The following is a 13,468-nucleotide window of genomic DNA, read 5'->3' on the forward strand; positions in this document are numbered from 1 at the left end:
AAGCCCCAATAAGGAGCCTTTTATTAAAGCCATTAGGAGGATCAGGGGCACCTGGGTGGCTCAGTAGGTTGTACGTCCAACTTTGGCTCAGATCATGATCTCACGGTTCATGAGTTCGAGCCCCACATTGGGCTTGCTGGTATCAGCACAGAGCCTGGCTGTCAAAGTAAAACCCACTTCGGATCCTCTGTCCCTGTCTCTCTCTGCCCCACCCTTGCTCACACTCTCTCTCTCAAAAATAAACAAACATTTAATAAATAGATATAGATAGATAGATAGATAGATAGATAGATAGATAGATAGAAGGATTAAACTGCCCATTAGCATATAGATCCCAGTAGTAATAGAGAAAGCTTTCTTTCTGGTACTCACCCCTTTGGACCGCATTACTGAACAATGAACTGCTTTACAATTAGGAAAGTGACTTAGTTTAGTTTTTTAACACCTGATAAAAAGTTTAAGACCTAAACCACAGACCTCTGAAAAAGCTTTGCTGTTCCAGATCTAGCAATAAAAGGTTTCATGCACAACGACCAGCACCATGTTAAAAAGATAGATGTAAGGTCATAATCTCCATGTAGGATCCAAGACCAACACCATAGCTATCATCTGTTCAATGTGTGTAACATAATCACCTGATCTGCCAAAGTCCTTCTAAATAAATATATTTAGAGCCAAAAGCCTCTGTATCTGATTGGAAACAATAGTGTCTAAAGTCCAGGGCTTTTTGTTGCTTGTGTTACCAAGGCTTTAAATTCAAGTAATCCTTATCTTGAATTCAGGCACTGATAGGATCGACTAGGGCTATACAAGGGAATACTGTAGGAAAGCTGATTAAGGCAGTTATCTGAACTGTGTCAACACAGCACTATAGATGTCCAGATGATTTCTGAATTGGTTCTTTTTGGAATAATAGTCTGCCATCATATAAGTAGAGACTTGAGAGAGATGTGTCCTATATATGGACAGATTTAAATAGTGTTGAAATAAGTAAGCATTGATTACTATACTTCAATTTTAAAATTTTAAGGAAGGGAAGGAAGAAATATATTCTGACTTGTTACGTCTTTCCTCATGCATATCTTTTACTAATTGGGATACATATACAGATATAATAGGATATATATATATATATATATATATATATATATATCCCTTAGATCACATCAGAACTGTATGTGATTTGGTAGCACTGGAAGATTCATTAAATGTTTCCAAATGAAAAGTTCTGGCTTCTTCTCCTTTATCCAGTTTTACATTATTGAAAAACTTCCTAACACTTGATTCTCAAACTTGTCTTCCTTCGTGAGCTGAAAATCAGGCTACACATTAATTCAGTTTAGCCTGCAATTTGGCTAATTAATCATGTTTCTCCAATAAATAAAAACAAAACACAGCTGATCCCACTTAGCTTTTAAGAACAAGCATTATTTTTTTAATGTATTTTTTTTAAAAGACACACAGCCCAGACCTACTCACTCATCCAAGGATATCATTACCTTATTGCCTCAACTTAATGTATGGTGGGGCCCAAGCAGGTTAGAATCTGATAATTTATAAACCTTCAAAATATTGAATTTATACTTCCAGCAAGCCAGCTTCAACATAAACGGTAACATGAGAATCACAATAAAACAAAAACTTTTTTCAAAAAGCACGATGAAACAGCAATAGAAAACAAAAATCACGTTTATGATGTTCCAATTATTTCCAAGTCAGTTAATAGCCTGTTATATAGAATAAGGTAATTCAGCTACATCTAGCTTCCTCTGATGTCCACGCAAGTTCTCATTTTTACCTAATAATTCTTTCACATGCCTGCCCTCTCTATTTTTACTATCTTCTGATCCTACCTTTTTGATTTTCATCTTAACCCTTGGTAACACACAGTGTACCTAACTCATCAAATCAATCTCTGACATCAACAGGAGCTCATTCACATAAACATCCTGACTCAAACACTCTGCCAGCCAAAGTCACCCACATATTCCAGTCCTCAATAACAACAAAAAATTCAGGCATTAGAATTATGCTTTAGAATCAATAAAGAAATCATGTTCTCACTTACCCATCTCTGCCCTCCCACCCCAAATTCCAAGTTCCAGCCCTTTGTAAGATCCTGGTAATGCACTAATGGAAGTTAAAAGAGCTCTTGCAGTGGGAGGATGGAAACACCTCAAAGATTAATTGCAAAATGCAAGCTATTTGAGGCTCCATTTCCTACCCCTTCCCGAACCATAACTGTACGGAGACAGTGTGTTAGTGTGGACACTGGGTGTGTGTTTTGCAAAGTTGTGACCACTTTGCTCATCGTGCCTCTCATGGAGCAAGTGTAAACATCATGAGGCAAGGCATCACAGTTTCTGAGAGCCTGGATGAGGAACGGAGAGAGACACTTAGACCATGTTAGGAGGAGGCGAGTTTTGGTGAGGATGCAGTTCCCACTGAATCAGTTTCCTCTCTGTCACTCTTATCTTTTAATTTTTTGGCTGTGGGCTTAAGGACTGCTTCCATCCTGGGGCAATGGTTTGTTGCTTCGCCAAGAGTAAGTGATACCAATTTCTAAATGTTTCTAACAGTCTAGCTGCAATTGTATTGGAAATTTTCTCCAAACAATAACAAAATGTCACCTGGGTGTGTCTGAGCTAATCATGACTCTGACCTGCCTAGAGGTTTATATGTCTGGAAATATATTAAAAATGTCTAATGCTTTGCCTCTCTGGTGTGAGAACCAGGAAAGACTTCAAGAGCCCGGGTAACCTGTGGGATAGCTAAACGACAAACAGAAAATGAAATTTACGTAAGCAATTAATTTTACTTTACCTAGAAAATGGGCATGCAACATCAGCTCATATCTGGCACTAACATTCTCGGTTAAATTCAGATTGGTCTAATAATGATTTATATATTTTTCTTTTCCTAGAAAGTTTATTCTAATGACTTAGTTACCAATTCTGAGTACAGGAATAATTATAAATACAACATATATATTCTTGCATTTTTAAAATAATCAACATCCTCAAGCTTCAAAATATTCAAATTCAAAACCCTATATTTTAATGCTCAGCCAAATCAGAGGAAGAAAAAATTTAGCAAGAGAATGGATAAGCACCTTTGAGAATTAAATGTAAGCCTTATTATGTGATTAGTGCTTAGGTTCTTTTTCACAAAATAAGTTACTAATTGACCCTACTGTGTGCAGGACTTCTTAATGTCCAAATAATACCCCATATCATGTTAAAAAAATCATTTGTACGCTGGTTGTTAGAAATATTTTGCTATAGAAACAGAAGCTGATGGCCATTATAGATTAATTAATCTCAGCTCTTTACAAGGACAGGTGTAGCTGGTTGTAGTTTCTTAATGCATCTTAACACAGCTTTTCTTGTAAATAAAAAATACATATAGAACAAAAACACTCACTGGCTGTTGGTTTGTGAAATGAGCATTTCCTGACAAGCAAATAAACTGCACTGTTAATTTTAAGAAAAGTGGTTGGTTGGTTTGTTTTCACAGAAAATGCTAACGCAGACCCTCAAGAAGTTCACAACCAGAATTAACTCTGTACATCAAGAGCATCTTCTTCTACCAAGGACAGTTCCAGGGTGTTTTCATTCGTGCCGGTTTTCATCCTGAAGTTGAAAGAACCGTAGAGTTTTGCAGACTCTTTGGAAGAGGCAAACCTGTTGCGACGATATAACTCCCCCTTCCACATAGACATCATCAGCAAACAGGACAGAACGACCCCCCCAAGAGTGAGCAGGCAGAGTCCCGCAATCACACAGCGATCCAGGTGAGCCCCCAACCTTGCGCTCTCCTTCTCCAAGCGTTCCATCTCCCGGGCCGCCACGGTGTTGGGATCCACAGTCACTTCCCGTGGAACAATGTAAGAGATGATCACCAGCAAGATGCCAGTGACCAAGAACAAGATGGCACTGATGAAACCATAGTCAACTGACCTCCCTGAAGATGTGGCTTCCGAACTTACATCATCCTCATCTTCGGATATCAAGGATACGGCAGCCTCATGGGACCACTCGTTTGGATTTCCCCAGCCAAGGTCTCCCAGGTGATTGCTCCCTTTTGCTGAAGGGGAGCATCGGTTCCTTTGCTCTAAGTTGACATTCTCATCCACACAGGTAAAAGAAGTTTCTAATTCCTGGCTGCAGCAGTTGCAGACTTTCCGCCCTGCTGTTATTTGGTTGTTCCCTGAGTTGAGAGGTCCTGGTGGCAAGGAGTCTGTCTGAATAACTCTGTCTTGCAAAGAGGAGGAGGGGGATGCTGGAGAAGGACTAAGTTTAGATCCTTCAATCTCAGCTGCTTTTGGTGTTGACGTACAGTGTCTCTGGCAGCAGAGAGCAGCTTTGATGGCTGCTGCATCTGCCTGGCCATCAGGAGGGCCTCCTGAATGCCAGTCCCCAGCATCGCACAGGAAAGCCTGGCTGCTCTTCTTAGCAAGGGAGTGGAGCTCCATCGGAGCTAGTCAGACATCCCCCAGCAGGTTCTGAGAATTCTGCCAACAGCAACACAGATAAGAACCCAACAAGAGCTAAGGCTGCACTACCAAGAGTATCGCTCCTGAGGTCCCCATCTCCTTTTCAGCCACAACTGTAGACACCTCAGCCCCAGTTCCTCTAAAAGGAGTAAAAGAAAGGAGAGGATACCTAGTGGCAAGAAAGTATGAAGAGGGCAAATCCTCTGACTTATCACCGGGATTAACACTGAGAAACTTAGGTCAGGGTAGAAAAGGAGCACAGAGGAAGTAGCAGTGTCTCTGAAGAAAGCATTGCCGTCACCAAGCCAAATTTATCCAAGGACTCACACATTACTGTGACAGGATCCCTCAAATAAGAAGGCAAGTTTCCTGTAGAGAGACACAAATGAGAAAGGCAGGGACCTTTTTTAGCAGAGCTGCGATTTTCTGGAGAACCTGGGGAAGCACACACTTCTCAACAATTCAGTTAAATTACGTTTACACTATCTTTGTTCAGAACAGATTCTAATACAGATTAGCTTTAGAGCATCACCATGGACGAACAAATATGTCATCATCAGCTGGGCTTTATTGGAACTGGGGCTCAGCATTTTGATTGAGTAGCTGAAGTGGGTAAAAGATGGCTGGTTTAATCAGCCACCTTTCTTAAACTTACACCTCATACATCCAATGACCTTAGTCAACCAGCCCTGTATTTTCAAGACCCTTGCTTGTTCGTTGTGCTTTCATTCTCAGCCCTTGTGGCTACATGACACCAGCTTGTTCTGGACCCAGAAGTATGCAGACAACATGCCTTAACTGTGTGACCCCTGCCAAATACGAGGGGCCAGCCCACTCCACACCCTTCCCCCCAACACACCTACCTGCTCTGGGTACAGGTCTGCTACTCTTGCTCACTGCGTCTGAATGGGTCTGAGTTCATCTCCCTCTGCCTACTTTGCTAAGAAACATGCATGCCAAATTGACCACCTGAAAGTTTTTATTTAGAAGTAAACTGACAGTAAAAGACAAATTATAAACCCACAGAGTCAACAGTTTGTGAGGTAAGCAGGTGAGAAGTTATTTCCAAAGTTCCAAAATTACCTTTGGCACTTTGTATCCATGACATGCCCTTACCCCCACCACAGCATGGGACCTTTCTGTGATAGAACTTTGGGTTGAGCGGAAAACTGCCTATCTTTCTCTGCTTCTACCATCCTTTGCAGGATAGACTCACTTTTCACTGTCACCAAGTACAGCAGTTTCAAGCAAAGGCCCTCTTTATTTTGCTTTCCAGTAATAATTGATTTAAACCATGGTTTGTGGGTTCATTATGCTCACAATCCACAGCTCCAACACCTGGTAACCCACACAGATGCACAACTAAGGCTCACCTAATGGTCTACCTGGCAACTCACTTAAAATTCGGGAGAGGGAATCCACATCCTTGCTGCTCTACGTTACAGTTTGTTTTGTTTTTAAAAAAAACCACTTCTCTCCTACTACCAAAGTTTCTCTGTAGTTAAAACAGAAAAACAAAACAAAATACAAAACGACCAAATGCAAAAAACATTCAAGTGAACCAGAACTTTCCTTTAGCAAGTGGATACGGATCTCTACAGCTGGATCCCTCCAGGAAGGAAGTGGTGACAATGTATTTGATCAATTCCTGAAATGAAAAATCATCTCGCTGTGCCCTCAGACATGAGGTCCTCTGATTAACTTTTGGCACGATTAACTCATCACATTGGGCTTTTTTTTTTTTTTTTTTTTTTATTAAAATGGGCAGAGCCCCTCATGACACTTCCCATTTATAACAGAGGGAATGAAATCTCCACTTAATTCCCGTCTCCTGCTTCCCTCTCTCTTTAAAGAAAAGATAGACTCTGCTTGTTCCATCGGAGATATACTAGCTGCACAGTCGATTCCCTTTGCAGCTCCGTAATCCGGGGCTTCCATCCTCAGTAGAGAAAGGATAATCCCATGGGACCAGCTAAAGGCTCTTTCCTTCCGTCTCCTGCCTCTCCGTCTCTCTGGTTAAGAGCGCGGTTAATGAAATTGCACCTCAAAGCGAGGGGACAGCACTTTGCCTCCTCCGTCTGCCATTAACTAAACATTAATATCTGCATTGGAACTAACTAATACGGGCGAGGCTGATCTGGGGAAGCGACCTCGGGATCCGTCCAGCGCTCACTGTGCGAGAAGAGCGCGCAGCAAGCTCCGGGAAGCGGTGATCCCTGCGAGATCAATCCATCCATTCCGGGTGAACCTCAGGGCTCCCAGAGTCCGGCTGCGTTCGCCAAATACCCCGAGGCGAGGCAAGCAAGCACCTAGGGCAGGGAGTGGGGACGCGCTCCGCTGCTCCGCCAGGCTCCCGGGGGGGGGGGGGGGGTCTCTCCCTCGCCCCAGCGCCTCCTCCCGGTGCCACTCTCCGTCACTCACCCCTGCTTTGACCACCACGTGCGGCTGAAGCACCGCGCGCCTGTTCCTGCGCGGCTCCACGGGAAAGTCCTCCGATTACCAGCCGTGGCACTTGTAGCCTCAGCGCGCCGCTGGGCTCCACGGGGTGGGCAGCGCCTGCTGTGCCGGTTGGGAGGGGCGGGGCGGGGCACTCCTTCTTGCTGAGCATCCCGGGAGTTGTAGTCCAGGGGCGGTCTCCATCCGCGCCCTACCCCCACCCCGTTCTCTCTCACTCCTGGCTTTTGCCCTTCCTGAAGACATTCCCGCTATACCTTCAGACTCCTGATTGGCTCTTTGGAAGAAATCGCTGTGTCCTAAACTCAGGTAGGGCTGTAGGATTATGGGGGAAGGAGTGTATATTTAGTTCCAACCCTGTGCCAGGCAGTATGCATATTTTGTCTTATTTAATAGAACAGATCTTCGAAGTAGATTTTATTAATCCTCGTTCTACAGATGAGGAAAGAGGCTCAGAGGAATTGTTTCATCCAAGATTACAAAGACAATAAATGGTACCTAATAAATTTTATTCAGCAATGTATTTCCAAAGTCATTGCCTTGCCCACAAAATCAGGAGAAATATGACCATTGAGGGTAAGGGATTGTTCTTTTTGCCTATGCATCCTCTGTGCCTAGCCAAGTGTCTGATATCTGTTGAATTATGAATAGTAATGACCCAAAGTAGCAGAAATTAACATAAATAACACTTATTACTGCCATGTTCTCTTGTGATTATTTCAGATATATTAACTTATTTAATATTCACAATTAATTTTTATAGTCCTACAAAAAAATTATCATTTTTACAGGAGAGGAAACTGAATTACAAGAAGCTGAGTAATTTGTTCGAAGTTGTACTCAGCAGAGGTGGGGCATGAACTCCAAAAGGTTCTAAGCATTATGCAAATTGAATGAATGGAAGAAAGACCAGAAGGTAAGAAAAGAAAGGGTTGGGAATAAAGGAAATCTGTAGGTGAAGCTACTGAGTTATGACTTCCAGGATAGAGCAGAGTAACTTCTTTGGATCACCCACCTTTGTAACCATAGTAGATTGCAGCAGCCAACAGCCAAAAGGAATGTGTGGTTTGTGGATCATCTCTCAAGTTTTCGGAGTCACCTTTGGGACTATTGTAGGGTTATTGATTGTTTTCATCTAAGGGAAGCAAAAGAAGGGCTGTAATGTAACTTTTTGCTACTTGTGAGTAGCTCACATAAACTGTGGTTGCTTGCTTTCAAGTGAGAAGTAAATCTCCTATAATGACAGTTTTGTTGGTTTTCCTTTATAGTGATAGAATCCATAGTATCATAGTTCCAGGGACTTCACAATCCAGCCACTTTAAGATCTTTTTTCCCCATGACTCCCTTTTAGCCGGTTAGGCCCATTTGTTGATAAGCATGCCATGTGTATTTGTGGTTTCTTCTCCGTTGCTTATTACACTTTTTTCCAGTGAGAATATCCTTCTTTCAATCCCCTATTCTTTCCACCCTTTGAGGACTATCTCCTCAAACCACACCTGCAGGGATACATACTGTTTTTAGTACTTTACATTTAAAAGGGAACACAAAGGCACCATAGGATCTCAAGAAGACAGCAAATGAGAAGTGGAAGAAACTTAAACTCACATTGGACAGGCAGACACTGAAGGAACTTGGGATATTTAGTCAGAAGAGACTTAGAGGACACAAAAACTAGCTTTAAATAATTTAATAATAGTAGTACTTATTATCCCTAATGTGTTCTCATCTTTAATTCCTACACCAGCTCTATAAGGGAACATATATTATTGTACCTATTTTGCAGTGTAGAAACCGAGAAGTGAAAAGTGGAGTCTCTGTCCCAAGATTTCAGAACTAATAACTGACAGAGCCAAGATTCTGACTTGGGTCTGTCTGATTCCAGGACCCGGATCTCTTCACCACCACACTATACTGAGCAATGCTTCACAGCACAGCATACATAAGAGGTGATAGTATTTACTGCACTGGGATAAACATAAAAGGTTTCTCAGGGCCATAGTTCTGGGGCTGTGGCTCCTTCAGGCCCTGCAAAACAGCTAGAAAGGCCAAGGGAACAAATAAGCCAGCACGTCTATAATACAATGGAGCACCTGAGGATGGCAGACACAGGGACTGAGAAGTTTTGGGTAGCACTATCACATTTAACAAGAGGGTTGATTTGGGGCTGATTATAAGGAATAACATTCTTTCCAGGAACTTGAAATAGGATGTCTCATGAAACTGAATTCTGTATTACTGGAGAGGATGAAGGAAGAACCATTTATTAGTGATGTCATGGAAGACATTCATCCAGTTGGATTAGAGGACCTCTATAGTTTCCCTACCATAGATATAAAAGTTACATCACTTTTATGAATCCCTTTTCCTCCAAACCAGCCCGCCAAAGATTCTGCCTCCTATGAGCTTTACTAAGACTTGTCAGCCCTGATTTTTTTTTTTTTTAATTTATCAGCCACTGCCTTGTGACATTTTTTGTATGTCTAGATAGCTACTACATATTGTTCAACTTCTCACTTTGGTAACTAGCCCTCTAACAGCAATGTAAGCACCTTAAGGTCAGTATTCGTGTATTAAATGTCTTATTACCTCCTTCAGAAAGTGCGGTATTTCTATTGAATAGAGGGAGGGAAAAAGAACTGATGCTGGAGAGGATTATCTATCCACATGATTCTCTCTCATGCCCTATTTCTATACATAGTACATTTGACTGTCTACATATTATTGGGTGTTAAAAAAAAACATCATCTCTTTGCCATATACTACAAAATCTCATTCAAAATTCTGCAGAAAAAGAGTAAATGTAGACTGACTGAGCTCCTGGAAAGAAAACCTCTGCCAAAAATACCACTTGCTGGAATAACTTCACCTCTCTCTCCTGTAAGTCCATATCTAAAACATTCCTCAAAATCTGACCTGAGAACCTTTTTCAAGATTCAAGAGCCTTTCTTGTTCAACATCCCCAATTTCTTATTACTCTTCTAATTGGCATTCTCGTGACATAATACATTTCCTTTTATACAGTCATTTTACATATATAGAATTATTTCATGTATATTTTATATTGCTTGCTATGTAGTATGTCTTCCCAGATAAAATTTAAGCTCTTTGAGAGCTTTCTATAATTTTGAAGCTACACATGGGCATGAAACAGCAAAATATGTGAGCAACATGGTTCCTCAATATATGCTTACAAAATAATTGACACTGGTAAAGTGGTGATATTAAGGTCTAAATAACGATTTTGATCTTACATAATTTTTAACATACCACATTTTTTGTTTGCTTATATTCTGTGAATCTTAGAGGAGGATTTATGATTCACTAAGTTAATCAGTTAAAAAACGGATTCTGAGAAGTAAATCTACCAAGTGAATCAAGGGTAGTGAAGGGACTTGTTCTGTTACAATCAGTCTCTTATAATGATGACTGAGGATGCTTTCCAGTCTTCTCTCTTCAGCAATGATAATAAGGACAGATTGTAAATAAATACCCTTAGTAGGTTCAGAGTTATCAGAAGATGCTAGGCTGTAAAGAGGTAAAAAAGGCATTTTTAGAATTGGCTATGTAGAGGCTCAGTCATTTAATGACAGCAGCACAGGAATATGACTTACTTTGTGCACCAAACTGGGGACTTCTGAATGATGGAAGAAAAGACTTACAAATGACCAAAATTTAGAGTAATGATCTCATTTACTAACTAAGTTCTAGGAACAAAAAAAGTCATATTAAATTTGAAAGTTTCCTTTAAATAAAAATGCTTACAGTGGCCAGGCAGGCATGCTATTTAAATTAATAAAGTATCAGAGAGAGACAATTAGGATCAGGGAAGACTTCAGCCAAATTGAGAGCAAGTGTTTTTCCTAAAGGGATCAGTATCCACTGACTGCTTTACCTGATTTTTGTCAGGTAAATAAAATAAAAGTCAGATAGCAATAAAAGTCAGATAATCCAGTTTGTATTCAAAAATTAAAAATATTGGGGCACCTGGGTAGCTCAGTCAGTTGCACATCAACTCTTGATTTCTGCTCGTCATAATCTCAGGTTGTGGGATCAAGCCCCCACGTCCAGCTCCATGCTGAGCACAGAGCCTGCTTAAGATTTTCTGTCTCTCCCTCTGCACCTCTCCCCCTCCTCGAATAAAATAAAACAAAATTAAAAAAAACAAAAATTAAACATATTTTAATTTAAATTTAAAACATTTAAACCTGTGTAGGTCAAAGGAAACATAACTACAGGAAACATCTATTTCCAGTAATAAGGAAACTAGATGACTTAGATCCACCCACTACTGAGGATTATTAGAAAATCTAAACAAAGTGTATAAAAATCATGTGCTTAAAGTCATGCAAATTTAAGAAGATAGAGAATAATTACTGGGCCAGAATCTTCAGAAGGAGAGAGGCTCAGAGAGGCAAGTCAGAAGCTTCGAGCTTCCTTTTACTTGAGGATGTTAGATATTCACAGAGGGGAAAGCAGAGAGGCTAAGAACCTAAGGAGAGTAGGGGTTGGAGTCCTGAGTCTGCCAAAGGAAGAAATTGTAGTGAATTACAACTGACGCTGGTAAAATGGTGTCCATTCTAAACTCTGGGTTGAAATCGCTAGCAGTGTGAACCAGAAGATAGGCCCTCACAGGAAGCACACTTCAGTCTCTTAAGATGTCAATCCCTAAAATTGAACCAAGGTTATTTCAAAGTGTTAGGACACCAGTTACTTGGCAGAAGAATTCTCTGAAAAAAAAGAAAAAAGAAAAAACTACAGCGTCCTCTCAGACCAATTCTACAATTTTGCTAATACACTGACTCATAGTGAAAAATAACCATGAAAAAAGCCAATTTCTAAATGTCACATACTATATAATTTTATATGTATATATAAAACACATTTTCAAAATGACAAAATTATAGAGATAGAAAACAAATTAGTTTTTCTCATGGATTAAGGATGATGGAGGGTGAGGGAGTGGGTGTGACTATAACTCTAAGGGATAGCTTGAGAGAGATATTCATGGTGATGGAATAGTTCTGTATCTTGATCATGGTTGTGGTTATATGAATCTGTGGTTACATGTGGTTATCACATATGGTAAACTGATAGTTTTTTGGTTTGATATTCCATATAGTTACACAAAATGTAACCATTGCGGGAAACTGAAGGATATACAAGATCTTTCTGTAATACCTTTGCAACTTTCCAAGAATCTATAATTTTAAGATAAAAAGCAAAACAAAAAGCCAAGCACATCAGAAGATTATATTACATTCATGAAAACAAACAGAAACATAAAGCAATAGAAAAGACCAATGGGAGTCCTTGGATATTGGAGAACTTTAAATAGCTATATTTACTGCGCTTAATGAAATAGACAAAATTTAGAATTTTGTCAGAGATCTGGAAATGAAAAAACAAAACATAATCAAAATTAAGAACTCACGGGGCGCCTGGGTGGCGCAGTCGGTTAAGCGTCCGACTTCAGCCAGGTCACGATCTCGCGGTCCCTGAGTTCGAGCCCCGCGTCGGGCTCTGGGCTGATGGCTCGGAGCCTGGAGCCTGTTTCCGATTCTGTGTCTCCCTGTCTCTCTGCCCCGCCCCCGTTCATGCTCTGTCTCTCTCTGTCCCAAAAATAAATTAAAAAAAAAAAAATTAAGAACTCAAAAGATGAAATAAGAGATTAGACACAGTGAAGAGAAATTAGTGAATTGGAGATAGATCAACATCTCAGGGCACCTGGGTGGCTCAGTCAGGTAAGTGTCCACCTCTTGACTTTGGCTCATGTCATGATCTCATGGTTCTGAGATGGATCTCACAGTTCTTAGGATTCTCTCTCTCTCCCTCTCTCTCTCTGCTTCTCGCCAACTTGTGCAAGCACGTGAGCATGCACACGCACACATTCTCTCTCTCTCTCTCTCTCTCAAAATAAATAAATAAACTTATAAAATAAAATAAAACATCTCAAACAAATCACAAAGAGACAAAAGAATGAAAAATACAGAAGTGAGGGTAAAAAATATAAAAGTTACACGGTCAAGTTCCAATCAGGAATTCTTGTGTCTAAGGAATAAACTTTTCTCTCTCTCCTGGGAGGAGAAGAGAAGGCAGTTTTCTCTTGCTCCTGTATATAAGCAGGTAATATCAGTTTTTCTCATCCTCACTTGTGATACAGACTTTGAAGTTTGTACACATAGGACATGTGACTTGGCTTTCATTACATTGTCCCAGGAGTAAAAATTGGGGTGTTGGAAACCACCTGGTCATTATTTTCTTTTTAAATGAAAAATGGTAAACTGTCTGTGCACCAAATCATGTGCACATTCAGGGTAAAATTAATAAATATTAATATTTTCTAAAACAATAGCAGGAATGAAGAAAAGAGGCTAGCTACTAAAAAATACTAATTATAGTTGTATAATTCCATTTATATTAAGTTAGTAAAAGAGGCAACACTATACCGGAATATTTTGGTGAAACAGTGGAGAAAAGTAAGAATGTGGTTACCATAAATGTCCATATAAAGGCTATCTT

General features: G+C 40.3%; 1 protein-coding gene and 1 long non-coding RNA gene across 2 annotated transcripts in view; one reads left to right on the top strand and one right to left on the bottom strand.

The window, feature by feature from the left end:
- Positions 1-3,445: 3,445 nt before the first annotated feature.
- Positions 3,446-4,934, bottom strand: TMEM74 (transmembrane protein 74). The gene has a single exon (XM_007075839.3). It carries the CDS (start codon positions 4,472-4,474, stop codon positions 3,557-3,559), a length of 918 nt encoding a protein of 305 aa, XP_007075901.2. The 5' UTR covers positions 4,475-4,934; the 3' UTR covers positions 3,446-3,556.
- A 2,241-nt stretch (positions 4,935-7,175) lies between these two features.
- LOC122234919 overlaps positions 7,176-13,468 on the top strand; it is a 195,575-nt gene continuing 189,282 nt past the window's right edge. Inside the window, exons 1-2 of the long non-coding RNA XR_006212899.1 lie at positions 7,176-7,258; positions 7,741-7,865. This is a non-coding gene — a long non-coding RNA (uncharacterized LOC122234919). The remainder of the gene's footprint in view (positions 7,259-7,740; positions 7,866-13,468) is intronic.

This window comes from Panthera tigris, chromosome F2 (assembly GCF_018350195.1).
Source record: "Panthera tigris isolate Pti1 chromosome F2, P.tigris_Pti1_mat1.1, whole genome shotgun sequence".
NCBI lineage: Eukaryota > Metazoa > Chordata > Mammalia > Carnivora > Felidae > Panthera > Panthera tigris.

Excerpts from the sequence above, each read along its gene's own strand:
- TMEM74 (XM_007075839.3), bottom strand. The coding sequence starts at position 4,474 with ATGGAGCTCCACTCCCTTGCTAAGAAGAGCAGCCAGGCTTTCCTGTGC.